We start from the raw sequence: 23,005 nt of genomic DNA, 5'->3' as shown, positions 1-23,005 counted from the left end.
TCTCAAAGAGAGATTACCCATCTCAACTCATACATGACTCATTTGTCAAATCCTCCAGCCTGAACACAGAGTCTTTATTTACCCCGAAACGTAAAGAAGACAAAGTACTGTAATTTCATCCACCACATATCATAAATCACTCGTCAATACCAAATCCATTCTTAGACGCCAACTCAATGTCTGATGATGAGCAATTAATGGAAATTTTTCCGTCTTTCCCAACAGTAGCTTTCCGTAGATCTAAACATTTGTGTAACATCCTCACGTCATCATGCATTACCAAGCACTCGCTGAGTTGCTATCCCTGTGGTGGTACACTGTGCCAGATCTCTAAATTTATGACGCCGTCCTCCAGTGCCCATAGCAGGTGACTTGAATTTGAAAATTTGTTTCACTTGACTGTAATTCATCCAATAGAATATGGTTATATTCTGATATTTTGCTGCAATTGCAATACATAATACATCGGGAAAATACAACGAGAAAAAGATTTTACGAACATAAATTTGATATCCTAAATGCCCACCAATCTCCTGTCGCCATTCATTTCAATCAACCTAATCGATTTGAAAATTATATTGCTAGAATTGGGGTTCCGCACCAACATAAAACGTAAGAATAGAGAGCCTTACTTAATATCTCAATTCAAACACCAAATGGCCCGAATCTTAGTCCTGGTTCATTATACCATAGCTGATGTAATTTTATAAGTGCTATATCTATATTTATTTGTGTACTTTTCTTTAGTCACCGGCTAGTCAGGTCCTTTTCTCCATTCCTTGTTTCTCACACTCGGGGACCCCTCTTTCTATGAAACTAGGTTGGCGTGCCCTTCATACTTGTCAAACTGCTAAAGGTCAGCACTTTTAAAGCAATTTCTAGTAAACAGACATCTCTCCCTCTTTGTACTACATTGTGTCATTGCGTGTCTACATTATATAAGCTTATGTTTATGTTATGAGGGTTTCCTCAAATTATAAGTTTTTTACCAGAAAAAAGAAAAAAAGCAACAACAACAACAACAACGCCTCCTCTATAAATGAATGCCTGTCAGATCGCGCGCTTACCAATGGAACGAAACGAGCCCTGGCGAAGGCTCGGTTTCCCCCGTGACTATACTCGGGACAGGACCGCCGGTCTCTGTACTTGTTTTGCTCACTCCCGGCTCCTTTTAGTGCTTTTACGTTTGTGTAAACTGCGCAATGATTGAACAGCTTTATCGTTTAATTTGTTAGGCCCTGAAATGAATGACTTGATTGAGAGCAGGTTTGACCCGAGCACCGGGATGTACGCTAAAATCGAGATAACAACGACGTACCCATTGGGTCGCATAAGCACCATTTCGAATACCAGCACGAGTTGTTGATCCAGTCGAACAATGGCTAGAAAAATCTTCTGCGCATGAGGAACCGAACGCGCCGCGCGCATACTTCCAATCAGACCTGTACGTATTTGGAGTGTTGTATTAAAATACTGTATTTCAAATACAATTTGCAGTATTTTGGTACTCTACTCAATAATTTTTGTTATGTGTACTTGTACTCTATTTAAAATACATTTTATGGTATTTTCTACTCAATACTCTAATTACATATTTTGGATCCGCCTCTCAAACTTTCTGCGTCTCATCTTTCCATCATATCTTGCTTATTCAGTGGAAATTTCCCGAGTCCCTCGGACTTGACCCGGATAGTGACTCTAGACCCGGACATTGGCCCTTCTTGGAAGTCTCCGTTTAGAGATCTTGCCCCCAAGTGTACTAATCCTTTGCCACTGAGGGTTCTGTTATGTGTGCGCTGACGCCGAATTCTGATCTCGACGAGCAGGGACCTGCTAGAAATTTGCTTTCTTCTGATCACATATACTTAGGGTTCTTCGTTTTATGATTTTTCAAATTCGGGAGGGAAAAATCGGGTGCTATTTACACACGAGAATTGGCGGAGAAATCGGCCGCTATAATATCTGTTTGACGTGTTACCGGGCAGTTTTCGGGTGAAACGAAAGGTATATGAAACAGCTGTGGGACAAGAAACAATAATCTTTATATTTTCAAAAGCTTGTCTTTCACTCCTGCAGGAGGGGATCATAAACTGAGGACAAATAGATAGGTCCCATTGCTGATATTATGATTCACTTTTCCAACGGTTCACCGAGAAGGACAAGTTGAAGGACCGCAAGGATTTCGGGTAGATATCAGGTTTTACCCGAATTCTTGAAAATTTGTTCGCGGGGGGGACTATAGTTAAAAACCCGTGACGAGAACAGCAGGCTAGATAGATTTTTGCATATCGGTGTTTTCCAACATAGTGTCCTCCTCCATTCTTTTCTACACAGCATGACAATTTCAGTCACCTATCGTTCCCCGGTTTCATTTCACAGTTATTGCTTACAGTAAATGCTTACTCTATTGACATTCGACACTTACCGCTACAATGATTTATGAAGAGGTGTAAATGCTGACAGGTGCGACTGTTCACGACTTTTGCGCTTTTGACTCACGACTTTTGATATCTGATATCATCGCTGACGAAATAAGTTCAACGTGCACGACACTAATTATGAGATTAAACATGTTTATAACCTCTGAAACAGCTCCAACACGACCATAGAAGTTACCAACAAACAACACTCCTGTAGCGGCAGCGGCTCTCTCTTCCTCACCATAGGCCATTCCCTGGATTCAGCATGTTCATTTTTTTTAACTGCCAAAGTGGAGCAAAAAAGAATTCCTGTGAAGAATTCCTTAACGTGATCATCACGAAGATCGCAATTCAAACTGCGGCGAATTCGCGCGTTCTAAGGACACGGCAGTCAGCGCCAAGCGCGGTGAGCACACGTAGAAGCGAGAGGGCAACGGGAGAGGCCCTGCAGCGGCGAAAGAGGCTCATCTGACAGGTATTCATTTATAGAGGAGGCGTTGGTTGTATGCAGTTGATGTGAGGTCCGAGGGCTGACCAGTGCCTCCAGAGGTGTAAATCTGTGACATCTATTATACATGGCTTGCACTTGACATCAAACTCTTGCCCATGCTTTTTCCCTCTTTTCCCTTTTTCTGGAGAGCCGGTGCAACCAATCTAGAAGGTGAAATGCTGAATGTGAAAAGGAGACATCTTCATGATAAAAGCGACAAAGCCCCAATGCCCAGGAGATATTGCAAGAAAGGGGGTATTTATTGCTTGTAAGCATGAAGAACCAAACCAGTCAATTTTCAACCCTTTTGGAGATACCACGTTAATTGTGCCATAAACCGCCATATTTCTTTACGTGAAAGTAAAAAAAGGTAAGGACAATAGCTGTGTGCATTGTCTGAAACCTTTCATGTATACATTTATAGACGTTTCCTGTTTTATGCATAACAAAACACGACGAAAACATATGTCTCAGTTTCTTTTTCTTTTGTCTATATTGCGTGACCTTTCTTTGAACTTCCCGGTGACGTTGGAAGCACTCTCCCTTCTGTATGTCCTGCAGCGTAAGTTACCTTCGGGACGACTACTCAATATGCCCCATTTTTTATGCCACTGTACAGCAAGTATACAGGGTTCTGGAGACTTTTGCTCTTCACCGCGTGCAGTTGCAGTATCCTGTACATGAGCTAGAGCACTGCACGGGCCTAATTTTCAGGCCAGCACCCGGACCCAACTGTTTCCCTGCTCAGGCCCAGTCCACCTCTGTTCGATGTGTTCTCGAGGCACGGAGGCGTATTTAGATTTACTAAAGAGCGCAGCGAGGAAAAGGACGCAGCTATAATTAGTGGAGAGTGAGGAGGTACACTCGAACAGATTGGCTGTGTTTCTCTGCCGGCAAGCCGCTCTGTGCTTGGTGCTTGGGAAGGCATAGCGCGGCAACATGGGTGATATGTATGTACCTTGCGGTTCAACAGAGACCATCTCTGCTCTATTGCTATCGAACTGTCACGCGAACGGAATATGTCTGAACACCTAGCCTAACTAACCCTCGTGCCGGACTCTCAGGCGAACGAAATATATGTCAGAACACCTAACCTAATGGACCCTATAGTGCCGGACGCTCAGCACGCCCGCCACACCAATCGTTCCCAAATGTGTCTGAGTTCACGTGTGAAATCCAGATCCATTACACGAAATAAGAACACATTGATAATTCTCAGATGAGAATACCATATCCCATACCAATGGAGAAAAAAAAATAATGACACGAAAATTCAGCTATCCAGTCAGGTGAAATATGTTCGTGTACATGGCGCGTTGTCAAGCCCGTATAGACTCTTTTCATCTGACGTCACTGTCGCAGACGGCATAGCCTTTCCCCCTGCTTGTGGCAGCCATATACTTTTGTGCATGGCGCGTGCACGCTACCAGCTTTAACTGTGGTGCGAGCGCGTGCGAAAACAAAAGTATGGCGGACGGAATGAGGTCAGTGAAAAGGGTCTATACCCGGCACGGCCACGGTGGCTGAAACCCCAGCCCGGCCCCGGCCCGCATAAAAAACGCAAAGCCCGACCCGGCCCGCGAGCCGGGCTCGAGCTTTCGGGTAAGCCCGGGCCCGTGCAGTGCCCTAGCATGAGCGACGAGATTCCGACCTACTGCATGGGCATGCATGGAAATCGAAAGTAACTCTTCTAGGAAGCTCTTTGGGTGGCAAGGCAACAGAGTTTGTGTGCGTGTCATCCATAGAATGCACGGGTATAGTAACATCTGGATTGACACCAACATACAACACCGCGGAACTCACCAAACACCATCTACAGCGACACACCAGTCAAGTGCACTCATGAAACATGAAACCGGGAACCACACGAAACGAAAGTAGTGGGACGAGCGTGTAGCTGCGTGTAGTGCTATTGTTGGGAAAAACTCACGTGACCTCTAGCGTCGGGCCAATCGTTAGACGACGGTTGAGTAGTTTATTTTTGCCTTGTATAATGTAAAAACGTAAAAACCCCGAGACTAGGGAACACGAAGGGACAGGCACAAACACATAATTATGCATCATCTTCACCAGCTCGCTTGCTTCTTAGTCATTTTTTCATTATTTTGCCTTGCCTTGTCTTTTTTTGTCGCCCTAGGTGACGTGTGACGCTAGCGAGGCTTTCCCTTTTTTATCTGTTCTCTCCCTCCTCCCATTTTGGATGGTGGCAGGTTTGTTAAAGTTACTTTTCAAAAGTAACTGTTTCTTTCCACTTCGCTTATTCCAATTTCAATTTCCGCCACCGTTCCCGTTGACCTATGTTCTGTTTGTTGTTGTGTTTCCGATCCACTTTGCGATTTTCGATCTCGCAGTATTTGTTGCTGCTTCCCGTAGTATATGTCGTGCGAGGGAATCTTCGATGTCACCTACGTGTACGTGCTACGGTGCTACGAGCTACGTTTAGGGTTTAGGCCTGCCAGGGGGCACCACCGGCACCACGATCAATCCCATGATCCATCCATCCACCGATCCACCGTATGCTACCCATGATGCTACATGCTACCGCCCGATGCAAAGGGAAGGCCGCTATCCATCCATCCATCCATCCAACACCATGTCATGGCGTTCGAGGGAGATGATAGTCCGTTTCTCCCCCCACCACCCCAGTAACATAATGTTTCCAGTAAAATTTTGTCTTCTGTGAGCATATCATTACATGTGTCCACGTCGCCGAAGGGAAAATCAAAAACATTGATTTGGGCGGCCGTCCGTGCAGTTTCTTTTTGTGTATGTGCGTGAATTCCACGAGCCTGAAATCAGCCGGAATAAACCAAGGGGCGGAGTAACGCTTGTTTCCTGAACTGAAGAATATGTTGAGACTACACCTAAATTGAAAATGAGTTTTGTAGACTACGATTCTAGGATTGAAGATCACCAGTGCCTTCTAGTACTGGTGAAGGCAATTGGTAAGCGCCCAGCGCTTTCCTTGTGATGTTAGTCTCATGCGTATTACTTTTAGGTCCCCATACGGGTTCCAAGCTATTTGGCCGTGTATTGGAACGTATTTCACGGGTGCGACACACCCGTCATAGCCAGCTGGGTGGTCGGACCGTGTGGCTGCGTTATGTAAAATCCTATCCTACGGATGCCAGCGAATGGGGAGACTTTCAGGCACATCGTCGAGTACTGGGCCTCCTCACTGTTGGTAGGGAGATTTTCTGTGGAATGCTTTGATTTCGACCGCATATGATTTCAGGCAAGTGCCAAGACCAGAGTGGAATGGAACAACTCTGCCATCTGCATATGTCCCTACAACAGCAATATCCGACAGCCATTGATTCACGATGCCTGCTCTTCGGGATGGATACCCCATCTTCTCCGACAGACAGGTTACCATAGTCTTGTAACCTTTTCTAGGTTTTTGCCACTTGAGGGATTATGTTGCGTATTTCTACGTCAACAAGAATTTCCTTTGTGCATAACAGACTCCAATTTCTGTACAGACAAAAATCTGTCATTACTTGAGATGTAAAATTTACGAAGGACCCATACGACGAGTATGCATGAGGTGGTTGTTCTCAAAGGAACAACAGAGAGAAAGCAGTATAATGAGTAATGTTTTAACCAGAATAAATCCCTAGATAATATATTTATGTTGAACAACTTCTATGGATGCTTGTGGTGAATTGATTATGATTATATGTTTTAGCAGTTGTACAGAAGACCACGACAGTTCTCCTGAGCACAGCAAATGGGACATGAAGGTACATCCGTGCTTAAAACTAATATTTCATCCCCAAAGTTTCATAAAAATGGCAGGTTGTTTCCCCTCTGCAAGGCGGGGACGGAGCTCTGACCAATGGCTACTCGCCATTCACAGGGAAACTACGCAGTACACAGTGCTTGGTAGGTTGTGTTTTTGAAGCACCTGCACTTCCTACAGAAGGTCCCCCCAATTGTAGGTGTATCCCAGTTTGGGACAGTGTGAAAAGCTGGAACACGATGTCGAGGACTTTGCCGCTTCTCTGGTCTGGGTGCTAGAATCTCGCCGTCTGGATCGTTCCTTGGAGAAACAGGACAGGTGTCCACTGCTCAAGGCCCCTTTTGAGAGCAGAGATTTTGTTGGACTCGATACTGAATCCAGGTCCTGCAATCCCATTAATTCAAACTTCATGCATTGGCAGGAATTTGCTTGGCCATATACGAGGCTCATTCATATTTCAAAACATCTCTTGTTCCTTGAGTCTCGAATCTAATTTTAAAAAATATGGACGCCTTTTTGTTGGCTCTGTAGTCAACAGGGAGGGTCCTCCTATAAACAGTGATTCTAAGTGATTTAAGGCAAATTTAACGCATAAGTTAATGTGGCTCTAACAGTGTCATTGCGTACGTTCATGAATTACTGGCCCCCATTGAAATACACACGAGTTGTCCGCAAGTTTGAATTGGAGAATCATAAGTGGTGGTTGTCTCATTTCAAATTGAGTGAAAAATATGAATACCACTGGTCGTTGAAGTATGGGGAGTACTATTTGTGGTGGTCAGTGAAGACAAAAATGCCAACACTGGAATAAATTTTAAAAAGTGAACATTGTGAAGAAGCGTTGCAAGCTAACCTGCGCAAGTTTTTTCTTTTTTTTAATGCAGAATGCGACAGCCCAAGGTGGTGAAGAACCAAACAATGCTCACACCAAGAATTGAACCTCTGTACGCAATAAAGGGATAAGTCGAAAAATGGAAAACCGAGAAAAGAGGCCTGATCTGATTGTCTGTCCCACTGACACACATGCATTTCCCGTTTCTTACCCTCCTGTAGCAGGCCATTAGATTGCAATACGGTCCTAAATTTTCTTTGGCAGGTACATACTGGTATGTAGATGTCATTGCAGCAAAAATACTAAAAAGGGGATAAATGGACTTATCCCCTTATTGCATACAGAGGTTCAATTGTTGGAGATCCCACCTGGTGCATCTTTTCTGAATTGCACCCTTTCAGAAGCATTGGTGAGAGCCTAAACTCTGACTTTGTGCCTGGAAAAACACAACTTTCTTTTTTCCACTATTTTGGGAACAAAGTCAGTAGTGGACCTTGGCACTGCACTTGCTTCGTTCTTTCAGGAAACACCATAGATGAAAAATGAAGCAAAGGTTCTGGAGGCTGTATGTAGGGTTTCCAGTTCTTGGTGATTATAGTTTCCAAGACAAGTTATCGTGGTTTGTTATAAGCCAATTGAATCTTTGTTTTGTGAGCTGTATGCAGTGAACGTGAAGGAAGTGTGTTCATAACAGGACCTTCAAGAAACGCTGCCAAGGCCACTTGCGTAAGCAAGTTGGCGACCTCTCCCTCCAGCTAGGTCTCCCACTGGAAGCTCTTGTACTATACTCAGAGGCTGCAGACCTATTGAAAGGTGTCCCTGATTGGCTCTGGTTGGCTGCTACCTACGAAGCTCAAGTTGCTGCTTCTGTGGCCCTTCAGTATCCCGGAATTCCGACCGGAGCGCTTCATCGCAATGCTTCTTTCCCACGCACAGCTAGGACAGGTGTATTGCAACAGCAGCAGAGTCGTTCTCTCCCCAATGGAACAGAAGCTACAGAGTATAAAACAGCAGGACGGTTCCTCCTCACTTTAGAGGAAATGATTGAACGGCTCAAGGAGTGTAGCTTACATTACTCAAAGTATTCACATGCTGCTGTCATCCAGATGGAATGCAACATAAAAGCCACTCGCCTTCTTGCCCAGAGAGAGGTATCATGTTGTTTGGGTCGTTTATTGCTCTCAATGTTTACTTTCTTTTATAGAAATATTTGATGGCGTCGCAGTTTCTGCAAAATGCAACTTTCATGAGCATACCATTATCCAGAGCTGAAAAGGTGAATCATCTTTCATTTGTAGCAATATTTTCACTTAAAAGGTCATATGAAACCCACAAAATGTGTGGCTCCGTTTCGTATGTCCATGGATTTGGTCTGCAAAGTCCCTCATTTGAACATTTTTTAAACTGTTGGTTGATGTCGGCAGACAAATGGGAAGTGATTATTCATGCACACTTGCCCAAATTACCTGAAAGGAGCTCAGAAAGCCATCTAAAAAATTGTCCATTCCAAACGCGTTGTGCAAGCGGGTAACTTAACTTGATGATTAGCGCAAAATTTTCTCTCTACGCAATATTTTTGGTAGAAAAAAAAGACACACTAATATCGCCGCGCGCATTCCCGCTGGACTCGCTCTTCAGGGTTAAATGAGGAGAAAAGGAAAAAACGTAATTGGTGTCGTAATAAAAGTGGCAACCGCACTTCTGCTTGCTTTTCATTTCTTTCTCCCTGTCAAGAGATCTCGATATTCCTGGTCGTGAATCCCCCGTTCTCGAAATTTATGTTTTCATATTGCCAACTTTAGGATGGAATGGGTTCATGTGGTAGAAACGAGGAAAACCAGGGAAAATGCTGCTTCGTAACATCACTATTTAATCACTCAAATTCACCAGTTTTCGATATGTGTCGTGTTAAGAAATGAAAACCACACTTTAGCAGCCATTTGGCTTAGCAGGGCAATGGCAAAGAAAAAGCAAAAAGGAACCTTTCCCTCTGCTTCGGCGGGGTTCCGAGTGAAAAATAGCGGACGACGTTCCTCTAAACCGGCTCCACTTTCCTGATGTCAAAATGATGACTCGTTCTGGGCATTGCCACCGTTGCGCGCGATTTAAAAAATGGAATTGTGCGATATTTGTGCACTTGTTGGTAGAATTACTTCACATTGTTCATTTTAATAAGCATATGAACCGATTGGTTCAAAAACATGGTAGTGATTAAAGTGCTTTCCGAGCTCCTTGAAGGTCACCGTACCAATTCTTCGGTGGCTAGCTTCCTCTTTACAACTACCACTGTCCTTCAGTACTCTTTCGGGTCAGGAAACTCCACCTAAAAGTTATCCTAGGGCGACGTGTACCAGTCATTTGGGGAAGACTTTCGTGTTCGTATGGTTGGATAGCGTAAATGGAGGTTCTTCCTTAAATATCCTTCAAGTTTAGTGCAATCTTTGCACTCTGTTCGTATGTAAGAATGATCTACACAAACCATATTTTTCATGGAACGGGTGCCTTAACTGGACAAGAAGTGAATGAAAGTTCTCTTCCTCTCTACAAAACAGTGATAACGTGGCATATGGGAATAAGGCTAAACATTCGCTCTTTGCCTTATTGGAAATACAGCGCGACGAGCTCCTTCAAGTTGATCGCTGTGTGACGTGTGTTGCCTCAAGCACTAAGAACCGTAAAGTTTTCAAAGGATACATCTTTCAATATGATGTCGATACAATAACATTTCCTAGCTTACAACTTGTGGGGAAAGTTATAATGCCAAGTTGTTTTCTAATACCAATTTACATAACCGTTTTTGCTTAATCAGTAGCAGGGAGAAGGAGGGGTGGGTTTTACCTATTCATTTTTATTTTGCCTTCCTGATCTGTGAGTTAGATCCGTTAGTTAAATCTGATAGTTTCGCCGTTGAATTTGACATCTGAATCTTGTCAGTCAATTTCTATAGTTGGAAAGCGCCACACTTGAGTAACCGTAAATTCAATCCTGTTAATTTACTAACTCAGCTTGAATCATGTTGAAATCACATTGCTTGTTACAGCTGGCTGGCCAGTTAATCCAAGCTTCAAATATTCTTGAGAAAGATTATCATGGGATGGTCACGTGCATTAGCCTTAAAAGGAATGAGCTAGAGCTAATGCTATCTTAGGTAGATACATCCCTTCCCAAAGTGTGCAAAGATGGCTATCTAAAATAAGATAATGGATCAGTTATTTTCAACCAAATCCCAAAACATCTTTGGAATCCATCAACCATGTTTGTGGAATCTTCCGAAAGGCCAGCGGACACTTTCCTGTATGTCTGTTTACATTTCTCTCAACTGAAAGAGTTCAGGCAGGGACTGGTTTTGCCTTTGATTGTTTCATAGTTTTACGGAAAGAATTCAGACTCGAGAGTTTATGTATTTCCTGTAGTCGATGAACAACGTGTTAGGTAAATTACATTTGAGAAGAGCTATATGGGCATGTTTTCTACTGAAAGTCAACTATTATTTAATTTGTTTTTCATTAAACAAAGTTATCAAACTCTGCTTCAAAAAACTTTTCTGTACAAGTGTTAGAGAATTAAATATTTCTACTGCGAATCCGAAAGCAAGTTTAAAAAGTCGCTAATCAAATCTTCCCTGAAAACACGCAGCACTATGGAAACGTCATCTGCTCTACGAGAAAGGGTATTGAGGGACCATGCAACTACCTATGTTATCCATAATGAGGGGAGCAAGCAAAACAATATACGCTGTGTATTGCTCTCCCCATCATGGTTTATCCACGATAAAATGTTACTCCAAAAGTGGCAAGTGAAGAACCTTTGGAGTACAGTAATTTGTCCATCTGCTAGAGCCTAGAGTGATAGCACTTTAGCTAAATTATATCTACTTACATTGGCTGTAAGTTACATGTACCCATATTCTCATTTTCCCAACTGAGGAGGGAGGACATGATGCTCTCCGTGTAAAAGTGTTCATTTTCTTGCTCAACGATTATTTGTGTTTTCTGTGAGTACCAATAATTTGCTAATTTAAGTACCCATAAAGTAGATACACTTCGATATGATGTGGCAGGTGCTGATGCAACACCACCAGGATGTGAAATTCTGAATGCAAAAGTGACTGCATACCTGGGGTTTCGCTAACCCCACCGATGACAAAGCAGGGCAATTTTTCGCCGAGGGATTGCATTGTTATCTCAAAGGGCTTGGTCTTTGTTCGAATGTAGCTTCAGTCTGATCATGGTCTTCATGGTCTGATCTCTGAGATCAAGTTGACATCACTGGTTGTATGGCTTTTGGCATTCACGCTATCATCAAGGTCTGACATTTCTTTCCACTCCATGTACTTATTTCACTGTATTATGCTTTCATTCACTGTCACCTGTCAAACTGTATTTGTATTACAGCGTGGGGTTCGACATATGCTTCACACCTTTCTTCGTTAATTCACTTACAGAAGATGGCAATTCATATACTACTGTAAAAGTGCTTAATTTCGCAGTCTGAATAATTTGCAAATTCATCTGGGAGCGCATTTGGGAAATATTTAGCGGGACTTTAATTTTGCGAATTTGTGTGGAAGCAGACGGAAGCAGAAATCGTGGGATCGACAGTAAACAACGAGAATTTTCCGGTCTCTGCATGCTGGCTGGCTTATAGAGGTTTACCGTCAACTCCAATCCCGTAACAATGACACGCGTGCTGGTTTTGTCAAAGCAGGTATCTGCAATGCAAGGTGATACACTATGCAAATAAACCATGTCCAAGTGGTGTTTGTCAAGAAGAAACTTGTGAGAATAAAGGCCGTCAAGTGAAGATGATACATTTTCTGCCAAGGAATGCTTGTACTCGCTTCTCAATTGAGAACGTTGGTTCTGGTGACATCGGAAGTGAGAACCACGGCCATTCAACAACATCTCTGCTGTTCATGATACTTGAGCCATCCCCTGTGCATGTACAGCAAAGGGCCCAGCATGAAACCCCGAAGCAATATAATGGGGGTGATTCGATCAAGAAGCCAGTGCTTGCCCAGTGTGCACTTGAAACTGTAAAATGGTTCAACTTGTATTCATCAACCGGAACGATACCAGATGGCCATCACTCGCAGCTTAGGCAATGGAGAGGAGCCTGACGTTGTTTTTTGGAGAGAAATGTGACATGTGCGCGTCATCATCATCCGCAGAGTTGTTCTAGTCCTCCGCCATTAAAGGTTCCCTATACAGCTTGGTTCCTTTCCAACATTTTTATCCCTGCTACCGGTATTTTGTGGAACCAACTGGATCGTGACATTGGATCGCGAAAATTTCTACTTTTGTAGTTTACTACTACTATGCAGAAAGAGTGGGCCTGGTTGTTGATAATGAGATATAACTATCACATGGTACACAAACAAGATTATTCATTAATTGGTACATAAATTTGAGAGAGTGAGTTCTATGTCTAGTCTGTAGTTTTGGTAATCTTAACTGGGCACTCAGGACTGGTGGCAAGTCAGAGGAGTGGTAGTCGTTATAGATAGATTCTCTCTGAATGTGCTCAAGTTTCTCACATACAATGTCACTGTAGTCCGGAAGAACTAGAGTTTCGTAAGCAGATACCGTCAATATGTTTGTTCCAACTTAGGTCTTAAGAAAAAGTAATTCCCTCAGTTTATGAACCTTCGATATCGGATTAGTGAACGGATTTTCAAGGAACGAACCACACAAAAAAGTGTTCTGACCTTGATTTGTGAAAGTCATGAAATGAGTTTGACAGCTGTTGGATAATAGTTGGATAATTGGTTATTTATTCCTGGGCAGCCACGTCCAAAAACGGGATTACAGTGAGGGAAACTCACTTTTGATCTTTCAGGTGGAATGGTACGCATCTATGGCCCGACTCTACACTGAAATTGGTTTTCATCGCAAGGCAGCGTTTCATATGCGAGTGGCTGCCATCAAATACTCTTCTCTTCAAGAGGGAGATGCGCAACAGGTAAGACCCATCTCTTGAAGGGCAAAATGATATCTCAAAATTATGTACACCTCCAAGATAACTTGAGAAGGTTCTTAAAGGGACTGAAATAATAACTCATATCATGTCATCAAATGAGAATACCTGCACCATTTAGTGACGTAAAGGCTCAGCTGTAGGCAGTAGTTGTGGTAATAGCTAGAGGCACACCTGTCTCTTGTTCCATTTTAACCTTGCTGCTATTATCAGCGCAAGTCATTTTCTTCCACCACTTCTGATGACCAAGAGTTTTTGACTATTACCTTCGTAGTATGGAACACATTTTGTGATGATATAGAGGTAAATCTAACATGCACTTTCTGTTCCTGGCAAAAAAACTTGACGAAAGCTTGCAAAAAATAAACACATAATTTTGAGACAAGTAAATTTTTAAATATATTTTTGCGATACATTCGGCTTGTGTAGTGGGAGGTACACATAAAACTGAGCTCAGCACTTATCGAGCTAGAGGAGGCTTGTGAAAAAATTTTTGAGTAAACCTTCCTCATACTTGAAGATGCGAGAGGTGGCAAGTGGAGGTACTCTAGTGTACCAATTTGGGAGCTTTGCAAAGTTGAAAAATGCTCTGGGATGTCAAAAAATGAGTGATGTAGTTTTTCTCTTAGTGTTACGACCTGTTGCTCAAGTGCCTAGAAGGCTTTAAGATAATCCTGGACCCTTCAAAAGTTGCAAAGAGTAAGTGTATGTTTTACTGGCCCCAACTTTCCATAATCCCATTGCATAAATTATCCAGGCAAATTCAACGGGTGGCCCCAACTGCACATCCAAGTCCTGAGTGATTTAATTTTCACTGCAAAGAAGATGCTCAACTACCCTGTTGCCATCAGGTAAAGCCATGACAGATTTGTGTGGTGTAGTTGTCAATGAGAGGCTTACTGTCCAGGCATACAACATTTCTTCTGGAAACAATGTTGTACCACTTGAGTTGTACGGAGCAGAAAGAAGTATGCAGTCAGCTGGTGGAGTTGGCATCCCAGTGTGAAGTGATTGTCCCCTCAGGACCCCTGGCCCTCCCGTGCGGTGTTTTATTGCCACCCGTGAACCTGTTGCACATTCCCCTTGTACGGTAAGATTCCATTGATTTGCATTCATTGCAGGTTGCATTCTTTCCTTTTGGGTGGGTAGGTCATTGGTAGCACAGTGTCCTGCATCCCAGTTGAGACCTCAACACAAAGGTGTTTCTGTGACCGACTCTCCATTCATCTTCTCTCCACACCAACGCAAGGGACGACGGAAAACAGCTGGGAAGATGGACTTTGACTGGGTACAAGGTGAAGTGTGTGCTGTATCCATGCAGCTCTACAACCCACTCCCTGTGGAACTGCGCATTCAAGAAATGGCACGTATTTCCATTCCACGTCGCAGAGACCATCTTATGTTAAAAAATCACACTTATATATTAGCGTGAGAAAACACCACACTCACTCTTTTAACCACCTTAAAAAATTATTTGTCTCAATTTTTTTTTCTCGATTTGCACTGCATAAATGCACTGTCATACGTAGAAGTTCGTACGGTATACAGGGAATGTGCAAAAATATTGGGCCCAGTGTTGCCATTCTAGCGACTTTGTCGCCAGATTTAGCAACTTTCAGAGCAGGTCAGCGACCAAATATACGTGTCTAGCGAATTCGGCTCAAACAACACATGGCATCTGGAAGCTTTTAAAATCGCTGGAAAACTACCATTTATCGTGAAAATATTTTTATACTATACTAATACTATATTTTTGCGAACTTGTGGCTGTGTGCATCTCCTAGGCGTCAGTTGTTTCGTGCCCCATCAGATGTCCCCCACGTTATGTATCAGTGACAGTGGGACACACGTGTATGCCAAAGGGAATCTGGCCATTAAGACCTGTCAATCAAATTGAGCGTTTTTTCATTGGCTGCTGTTTTCTATGCGGGACACCATGGCACCTAAATTTTCCCGAAAATGGCGGCGTAGGTTGGAACGGCGAAGCGAGGATTTCATGAGAAATTTTTTTCACAAATTACTTCAATTTTATTACTTATACCTGGTATAGTATAGTTATAATTATTATATGGCCCCTTTGGCACTGGCGTGGCACCTGTCGCTTATAAAGGCTACCACTAACAGAACCTTTTTTTTACTTTGTTACTCGAAGTGTAGTGGGAAAGAAATAGCAAGGAGTGTAGATTCATGTTTCACACACCCATGGAGTGACATACGGTAAGTCATGAGAACATTTTGTGTAGGTAGGACAAAACTTGTTTCTTGGTGCAGCTCAAAAATACTCGCGATCTCATCCTGATTTCCATGCCACCATTTGTTTCCTACATGGATGGTCAGTTCAGTGGCAATTCCGATTATTTGAAATGTACATTCTGAGCCAAGTAATTTTCTAAGGTGATTAACACAGAGTTTTTAAAAATAAAATGGATGATGGTCACCTCTGAGATGTTTGTATATTTCAGTCCCTGCTGGTAGATGGAGTGCCCTTTGAATGTTTTCCTTCTTCCCTGGAGTTGCCCGCAGAGTCAAGTCCGTATCCGGTCAAGTTGCTCGGAATTGCACGTGCTGCAGGAGAGCTCCATATTTTGGGTATGTCCTTTTTACCGTCGGTTCAGCAGCCTTAGCCAGCAAGAAGCAATTCAGGTTACAGCACTCGTGTGTTTGGTGTAACGAGCCATTGCCGTCTACGTGATCTGTCTTGGGTGCGATGTGCCAACTTGTCGGTGGAAGTGGTTCCTGCACTGCCTCAGCTGGAAGTGACTTCCTCACTTCCTCTTGCTACTTCCTTTTCCACCCTGGGAGCCAATATTATCTCAAACTATGCACTGGTCCTCTATGCTGGAGAAAGGTCAGTATGAGCAACTTTTCTGGCATGTTGACATAAGTGCTGGCTACAAAATGCAACTTAATTGAAATAATTTGACGGGCCATATAATAATAAGTATACTTTCGTTCTCAGCCAGGTGTGCCAGTTGACGTTGACCAATCCTAGCAGTGAACCTATTGAGAGCGTGGAAGTATCTCTCCTAACAAAGCTTGAACGAGGTAGGTCCGTCCCCCTTATGAAATTACCATTATGAGCATATGCTTTTTCTCACAGAATGGGAGACATTTTCCTGGGAGAGTGAAGCCTTGTGGCAACAACTACCCATTGCACCACATGGAGGAACGGCTATCCTCACACTACAAGTTCATGGACAGTGTAAGGAATTTGTGTTTTTTTAAATTGTTATTGATTTAGAGATTTGCGCAGATGCTGGGACTCAGGGCTGCACGGATCCATCCAAAGTAGGCCCTCTATTCGTGTGTTGTGGAAACAAAAATGACAGCAGAGGTACACAATGAAGGTACTGGAAGCGGTGGTGCAGTTGCGTTACAGTGGAGGCCCTGGGCTGCGTGCAAAATACTATCGCCAGTGTGGGATTTCCCTGAGCGTAGAAGTGCTGCCTTCTGTACTTATCACCAAGTGGGACGTTCTTCCAGCCCAAGTGTATGCGAGTGAGTGGGAAAAGGTAATGAGAGATTAATTAATGAGAGAATTTCAGGGCCAGCCAATGCTACCTGGTCTTGGATGTATTAAATGGCACGGAGCACGAGATGGAACTTAGCTATCCCGAGCAGAAACGTATGCTCATTGAACCGCACGACTCGTGTCGTATTCCAGTCACGGTTGACCGCTGTCCACCCCCACCTGCCGAACCCAGCTCATTGGCTCTGCTTGAAGAAGCCTGCTGTGCCCACTTGGTGGACAGTGTCCATCTCCGCTGGTATCTTATATCCTTTACTGCGTGTGAGTGAGCGTATCTTTCTGTGGTGCAAGTGTAATTGTATTATGCTGTTTCCACATATGCCTCTGTCTTGACACAGAGTAGCTGGAGGAATCCAACTAAATAGCCCCGCAAGAAGCAAAAGCTTTCCTCCAAATTTGGCAAAGAGCTTTAGTATTCACCACATTGGTGAGGATCTTTTGTTTCAAAGTCTTACTCAAGATGAACATAAAATGACGCGTTGATTCACAGTTTATTCCTTCACTTTATGGGTCATCTTTCTCTTTGAAAATTGTGTTGGCAGAATTTTCAAAGTGCTGCTCTACAGAATTTTTATCAAAAAGCTATGCATAGACCAGGCAGACATCCTCTGGAAGAGGGTATGTAAGCACAAGATGACCTAAAATTCATAATTATGAAATTTCAGGCAAAAGCAAGATCCTCACTATCTAAAAATCCTGAATCCAGCACGTGCCGTGAAATACCCATAGCTGAAAACCTCAGGACCACATGACCTTCACCAACGCAGATGAGCACCTACTCCATTCATCTATGAATGTGATATGATGTGATGTGAAATGAGCACTGTGCTCGCTGCTCATTTGCGTATATTTGATGGCACACGCTTGTATGAGGATTTTCCTTAACCTGGTGCTTGCACCATGGTGTAGAGAAGAATGGCAAAGCAAGTATCACAGAGATTGCTTGGACTCCCAGGATGTTGGATACCATTCTCCTCTCTCCACTTCAATGGGGTAATTGGTCTCCCCACAAAAAATGTATCGCTTTCAAAAACTGGTCATGCTTTCAGACATATCAATCAATAATCAACCATACAGAGTGGAAGAGGAGTATGTCTGCACCGTGGGTGAACCACTCTCGCTCAACATCATCATCAGCAACATCTCGGGTGAGACAGTGTGGCATATTGATTTCAACAGTGTAACACGTTGTCATGTTTTTGCAGAGATGTCTTTACGAAAGCTCTACCTATCTATCGATGGCTACCAGGATCGACAAAATGGCACTCTCAGCTATCGACTAGATTCCAAATGTGCTCTGGTGGGCTGCGACAAGGTCTTCATTCAGGAGGTCTCGTTGATTTAAATATTTAATGAAGCACTTTCCATTCCCACTTTGCATCTGACCCCTCGATCGCTCTCTCCGCTTGGTACGGCCTGCCGAATGCCTCCGCATGCCGATGATTGGAGAAGCCACATTCTCTGTGAGGGCTCTGACCACTCTAGTTTCCATGTGTGGTTTTTGGAGAGTTGCACTTACACTCAAGTTTCTGCAAAATTATCATTGTGTATGTGTGCTGTGAAGACTGGAGATTCCCGAAAGCTAGCAGCTTGCTAGGAGTCCAACCAATTTGTGTGCATCAAGGAAGTTTTTATCACGTGCAGTATAATGGTATACATGTGCCAGCTGTAACACTGAATGACCATCATTTAAGTAGCATAAATTAATAATAAAATAGCAGCCGCAGTGGTGTGACACATCTCTATAATGGCTGTGTGTATCATCTGGAAGAATAAATCACAGCCAGTGTATGAAGACATGAGTTGTACTGCTGACGAGCATGCAGTGATGACAAGTTCTTCAAGTACATTTCCCAGTACTATTGCTTTACTTAAAGTACATTCCAATTTGTGTACTATACTTTAAGTATTTGTCTTTTGCTGCAAAGCTTGGAATGAAGGATTATGTAGACACAAATAATTGGCTCTCACATTGATTTAGCGATCCTTTTAAGTGGGGTTTCTGACCAGGTTGTGACAATATTTTCTGCAACATTTGCTGTGAGCTGGAAAACAAGTTTTGAGGAGAAATTTGACTTTTTCGCAGTTGGGCCCACAAGAAGCGTACGACCATGATTTCAGCATGGCATTCTTCTTGACCGGTGCGTACAAGTTGGACCTGAGCTGCCGAACTCTCGATTTCCAGAGCTTGGGCTCTTTGAGCGCCCTTGCACACAACGAGGGTGAAGCGACTCATATTTGGAAGTGTTCACCCTCTATTCAAGTAATGATTGTTGAAGAACAAAGTTGGTAAAACCAATTTCTACTCGGTTACTCTGTGTACAATTAAAGTGTTTGTAAAGTGTGTGAGTTGACTTGAAAGCTTGTGCATTCACATATCTTTGAGTGTTCCACACAGTGTGCTTTGCACATTTTACTTCTTTGAGGAGTCCAAACAAAGGATCCCCATCACATTAACGTGTCCATTAGAAGTCTGTTCCACTGTGAAGGAACATTGTCTTTTGTTGCAAGATATAAAAGTGTTTGGACCACACTGAGTTTCATCAAGTATTGAAGAAATAACTATAGTGTACCCTTCATTGCAACTTTGAGTGGTACATGGATTCTGATGAAATGCAACTCTTTTGAACGGGACCACCACTTGACACGAATTTCATCCACTGATCCATTCAAAAAGACCACTCGTGAATACTTTGTTACACCCTATTTACTGCCCCCATGTTGCCTGGAAACTTTCAATCTGTCGGGAGTAACAACATCCGCAGTAACATTAATGGACACGCACTTGGAGGATATATTTTTTTTACCATGCGATATGAGCCTTCAGGAACGCAAAATATTTCCTTTGAGAAACGTAAATTTCCTGAGAATGAGAAAAAATGTTGAGGGAATGAGTCAGCTGAACATAAGTCGTCGGAGAGCCAGCGTAGCTTTTTCCACGACTGGCATATTTCAACGACCAGTTGAGATGGGTGGCGCCTCACTATTGGGTTGTTTGTACCGACATAATGTTGCAGCCGAGCCAAGGGCTTTAATCCTAGTCCTTAGAGCCTTTGAAAAAAAACACCTCCTTGCGTCTCGTGCTGTGAGGAACTTTCTGAGGGCATTTCTGAGGAACTGGAGCACGTTTTTCAAGTCTGCTCTTACCTCAGACAGCCTTCCTTCAGTCATGTCTCGTTTATCCAGAGTTGAGATATCCGAAAAACTCTTTATCTGGACTACATTACCAGGAATGAAGCTTCTACCATTGGATCCTTACTTAGACAGCTTAGACAGACAGCAAATATGGGGACCAATCTTCCAGGGCCTAGGTTATTCTGATTTACATATCCGGAAGTTTGTCAACGTCCTCAATGCCTGGCATATGTTGTGCTCGCATTATTCCGAAAAAGTGTCACCAGGGCATTTTATACTGTTTGACTCCCCTTTTCTTCAGAGGTCACTCCATCTTGGCATGTGCGGGAGCATGGTATATTATCCTCCGGGTATGAGAAATGTCCAGGCTGTCCAAAAGTATAGCTTGTCTCAAGCCACAGACATTTGCAAAAGGACAAAAACATGCGTGTGGGACCAACTTTCTGAGACATTACCCTTCTTTGAACAGCGGTTGCCGTGGCTGAGACCAAAATTCTATCCAACACGTGCCTACTAATTTCAAGCAGCTCCTTTGGCATAAATTTTTTATGTAACGATCTCTTCCTTGTTTGCTTTTCTGAAGCTCTAAAGAGGTCTCCCAAAATTTTCCCCGGGGGTTTGCTGGATTCGGTTATCCGTACGAAAAAGGACTGCTCACAAGGTTTTGGATAATCGAGACATGACTGTATATGGTTTTAGACCATCCATTCTCACCTGTTTCGCTACAGCTTCGCGTCAACAATCTCTTTCTGGTTGACTTTCAGAGCTTGGAGGCCTCGCATCTGAATTTCATCATAAAGTTCCCAAAGTGCCTTGTCCCTCAAGGCAGGGCCTTCCCTGTGCCGCATAATTTGCAGCATGCAGAAAACATTTTGTGCTCATGAATAGTATTTACAGTTAAACAGAGTTGGTTTGGAATTGGTTCTGTTCTTTTGTTTTTTAACGCTCAAACACGGTTACAAAGTTTGAAAGAAAAATTTTCACTCATTATTAAATATGCGCAGTATTTACAGAAAACAGAAGCAACTAAAATGACTTTTATACTCTCTATTAAAAGTGTTCTTAGGATTTAGGAAAAACTGAAAACACAAAGAGCACAGTGGTATCTCACTCAGTAGGGTGGAACTTTCATTACACACAAGTGGCTTAACATATGCCAATGGAATACAGAGGGCGTCTACCCCCTAACGAAGCTGTCTCTCCTGTTTCCAAGTCAGAGAAGAGTTTCATGTGAGATGTAATTAGTTGCAATGGAGGACCATTTTGGCTACAGGTGGCCAAGAATTGTGTGTCTGTTGACAAAGTGGAAAAGCAAGACTCTTAGATAATACCGAATTCCCACCATTCTCTGAAAGAGCAGTCTCTTACCCACAAAGAAATATGTCAACAGATCATAACAATGGAAACGGAAGAGAGAAAAACAAGTCTAGGAAGTCAAGTAGATGTACAGGGTGTTTCACCCAAAGTGATAACAAATTTAACAGGTGACGTACAGGATTGTGGGACTTTCGGCAATTACCTCCTGGAAACTTTTGCCACCATTGAGGAAAGCTTTGGGCAATTTTTAATTTTGAGAAATTTATTTTTGTCAATTGAACTTTGAAAATTGCCAAGTGAAGCCCACTTTTCTTTTAAAGAAATATCGAGTCCTCCACGGATAACCGCAGACACAACAAAAACTGTGTACAGTATCGCAACAGAAATCGTACAAACAATTAGTAAAAATTGCGCTTTAGCCCCGCCTACTTGATTTGCATAAAGAACTGGACGCAAAAGGAGGAAGTGTCATTTGTTTTGCCTTCTTTGTGATAAGACTAACGTCACCAGCATCAAGGTGAAAGAAACACTTTTTCTTCTCCGCGCATCTTCCGTGCGCTGTTCTTTGCGACAGTCAAGCAGGAGGGGCTAAAGCATAATTTTTACTTTTTTTTTTTTTTTTTGACGATTTCTGTTGTGACGACGACTGTGCATAGTTTTTGTTGGGTCTGTGGTTATCCGAGGAGGATTCGATATTTCTGTAAAAAAAAAAAGCGGGGCTCCCTTGGCAATCTTCAAAATTCATTTGCAAAAAATAAATTTCCTTCTACTAAAAATTCTCTAAAGCCTTCCTAAATGACAGCAAAAGTTTCCTGGTAACTGCCAAAAATCCCACACCCCTTCGGCGAGTACGTCGCCAGTCGGAATTTTTTATCACCTTAGGTCATCATGTCTTTGTCATCACCAACGGTTTTATACCCCTGTCACACGGGCAGTCTTCAATTATCATTGACCATTGAAAATGTGTGTAGTGACACCAAACGTGTAACATGTAAACTTCCCAGAGAGTATTGGATTCAATGATCCCCAACAGGTTGACTCGTTACATGATAGGTGGCGCTACGCGCATTTTCAATGCCGATTGGTTTCAATGATCATTGAAGACTCCCTGTGTGACAAGGATATTATTCGACTCATGTGTTGGCATTCACATTCATGTCAGATCCAGTCAAGATGTGATTCAGCGTCTCTAATGTTTTGCTGCGTAGTTGGCAGGTAAGGTCTACCTGGCCAAATAGTTGGTTCCTCCTAGACAGCTGGTTCGTGCCTGGAAGAGGAGTGCACTTTTACTACTACTCTCTCATTGAAAGCAAAACGTGCCCTTGCGCCATGACACAGTAATGAGTTTCCTCTGAAAGATCAAGTTGATTGGTGTGCAAATTCCATACTGCCAGTTGATCCCCATGCCCTACCAGTTAGAGTTCGGAATCCCGAGCCGTTTTTACAATTTCAAGATTTCGAAATGTGGTTCCCGGGGTTCCAGGACGGGACTTTTTCGCAACTATGCCCAGGATGTCGTATAGGACTCTATCAACTTGCACAACCATGCTATCACAAATTGCAA

General features: G+C 43.0%; 2 protein-coding genes across 3 annotated transcripts in view; one reads left to right on the top strand and one right to left on the bottom strand.

Moving 5' to 3' along the window:
• The window catches only part of LOC135397427 (DNA (cytosine-5)-methyltransferase 3B-like), an 82,525-nt gene extending 77,579 nt beyond the window's left edge, over nt 1-4,946 (bottom strand). Inside the window, exon 1 of the mRNA XM_064629035.1 lies at nt 4,714-4,946. The gene's annotated coding sequence lies outside the window, so the exon portion shown is untranslated. The remainder of the gene's footprint in view (nt 1-4,713) is intronic.
• Nucleotides 4,947-5,121: 175 nt separating this feature from the next.
• LOC135397424 (trafficking protein particle complex subunit 9-like) lies at nt 5,122-19,335 on the top strand. Of its 2 annotated transcripts, none has more exons than XM_064629027.1 (24): nt 5,122-5,855; nt 5,909-6,094; nt 6,146-6,278; nt 6,602-6,653; nt 6,709-6,795; nt 6,852-7,033; nt 8,179-8,635; nt 8,689-8,760; nt 13,323-13,445; nt 14,090-14,159; nt 14,218-14,311; nt 14,368-14,550; nt 14,610-14,823; nt 15,923-16,049; nt 16,104-16,308; nt 16,420-16,505; nt 16,561-16,662; nt 16,714-16,748; nt 16,808-16,950; nt 17,006-17,234; nt 17,889-17,982; nt 18,039-18,137; nt 18,195-18,319; nt 19,076-19,335. In XM_064629027.1, the coding sequence occupies exons 1-24, from the start codon at nt 5,786-5,788 to the stop codon at nt 19,280-19,282; spliced, it is 3,375 nt and encodes a 1,124-aa protein (XP_064485097.1). In that variant the 5' UTR covers nt 5,122-5,785; the 3' UTR covers nt 19,283-19,335. The 2 variants fall into 2 exon arrangements, with proteins under 2 accessions (XP_064485097.1, XP_064485096.1); XM_064629026.1 differs by having other exon boundaries at nt 5,123-5,855; nt 6,599-6,653.
• The last annotated feature ends 3,670 nt before the right edge of the window (nt 19,336-23,005 follow it).

This window comes from Ornithodoros turicata, chromosome 6 (assembly GCF_037126465.1).
Source record: "Ornithodoros turicata isolate Travis chromosome 6, ASM3712646v1, whole genome shotgun sequence".
NCBI lineage: Eukaryota > Metazoa > Arthropoda > Arachnida > Ixodida > Argasidae > Ornithodoros > Ornithodoros turicata.
Note: the sequence above shows the minus strand (reverse complement) of the source record. Positions and strands in the feature narration are given on the sequence as shown.

Excerpts from the sequence above, each read along its gene's own strand:
- LOC135397424 (XM_064629026.1), top strand. The coding sequence starts at position 5,786 with ATGAGTTTTGTAGACTACGATTCTAGGATTGAAGATCACCAGTGCCTT. Across the intron at positions 5,856-5,908 it reads AGTACTGGTGAAGGCAATTG|GTCCCCATACGGGTTCCAAG; the intron begins GTAAGCGCCCAG and ends TATTACTTTTAG. Across the intron at positions 16,309-16,419 it reads GTCCTCTATGCTGGAGAAAG|CCAGGTGTGCCAGTTGACGT; the intron begins GTCAGTATGAGC and ends TTTCGTTCTCAG.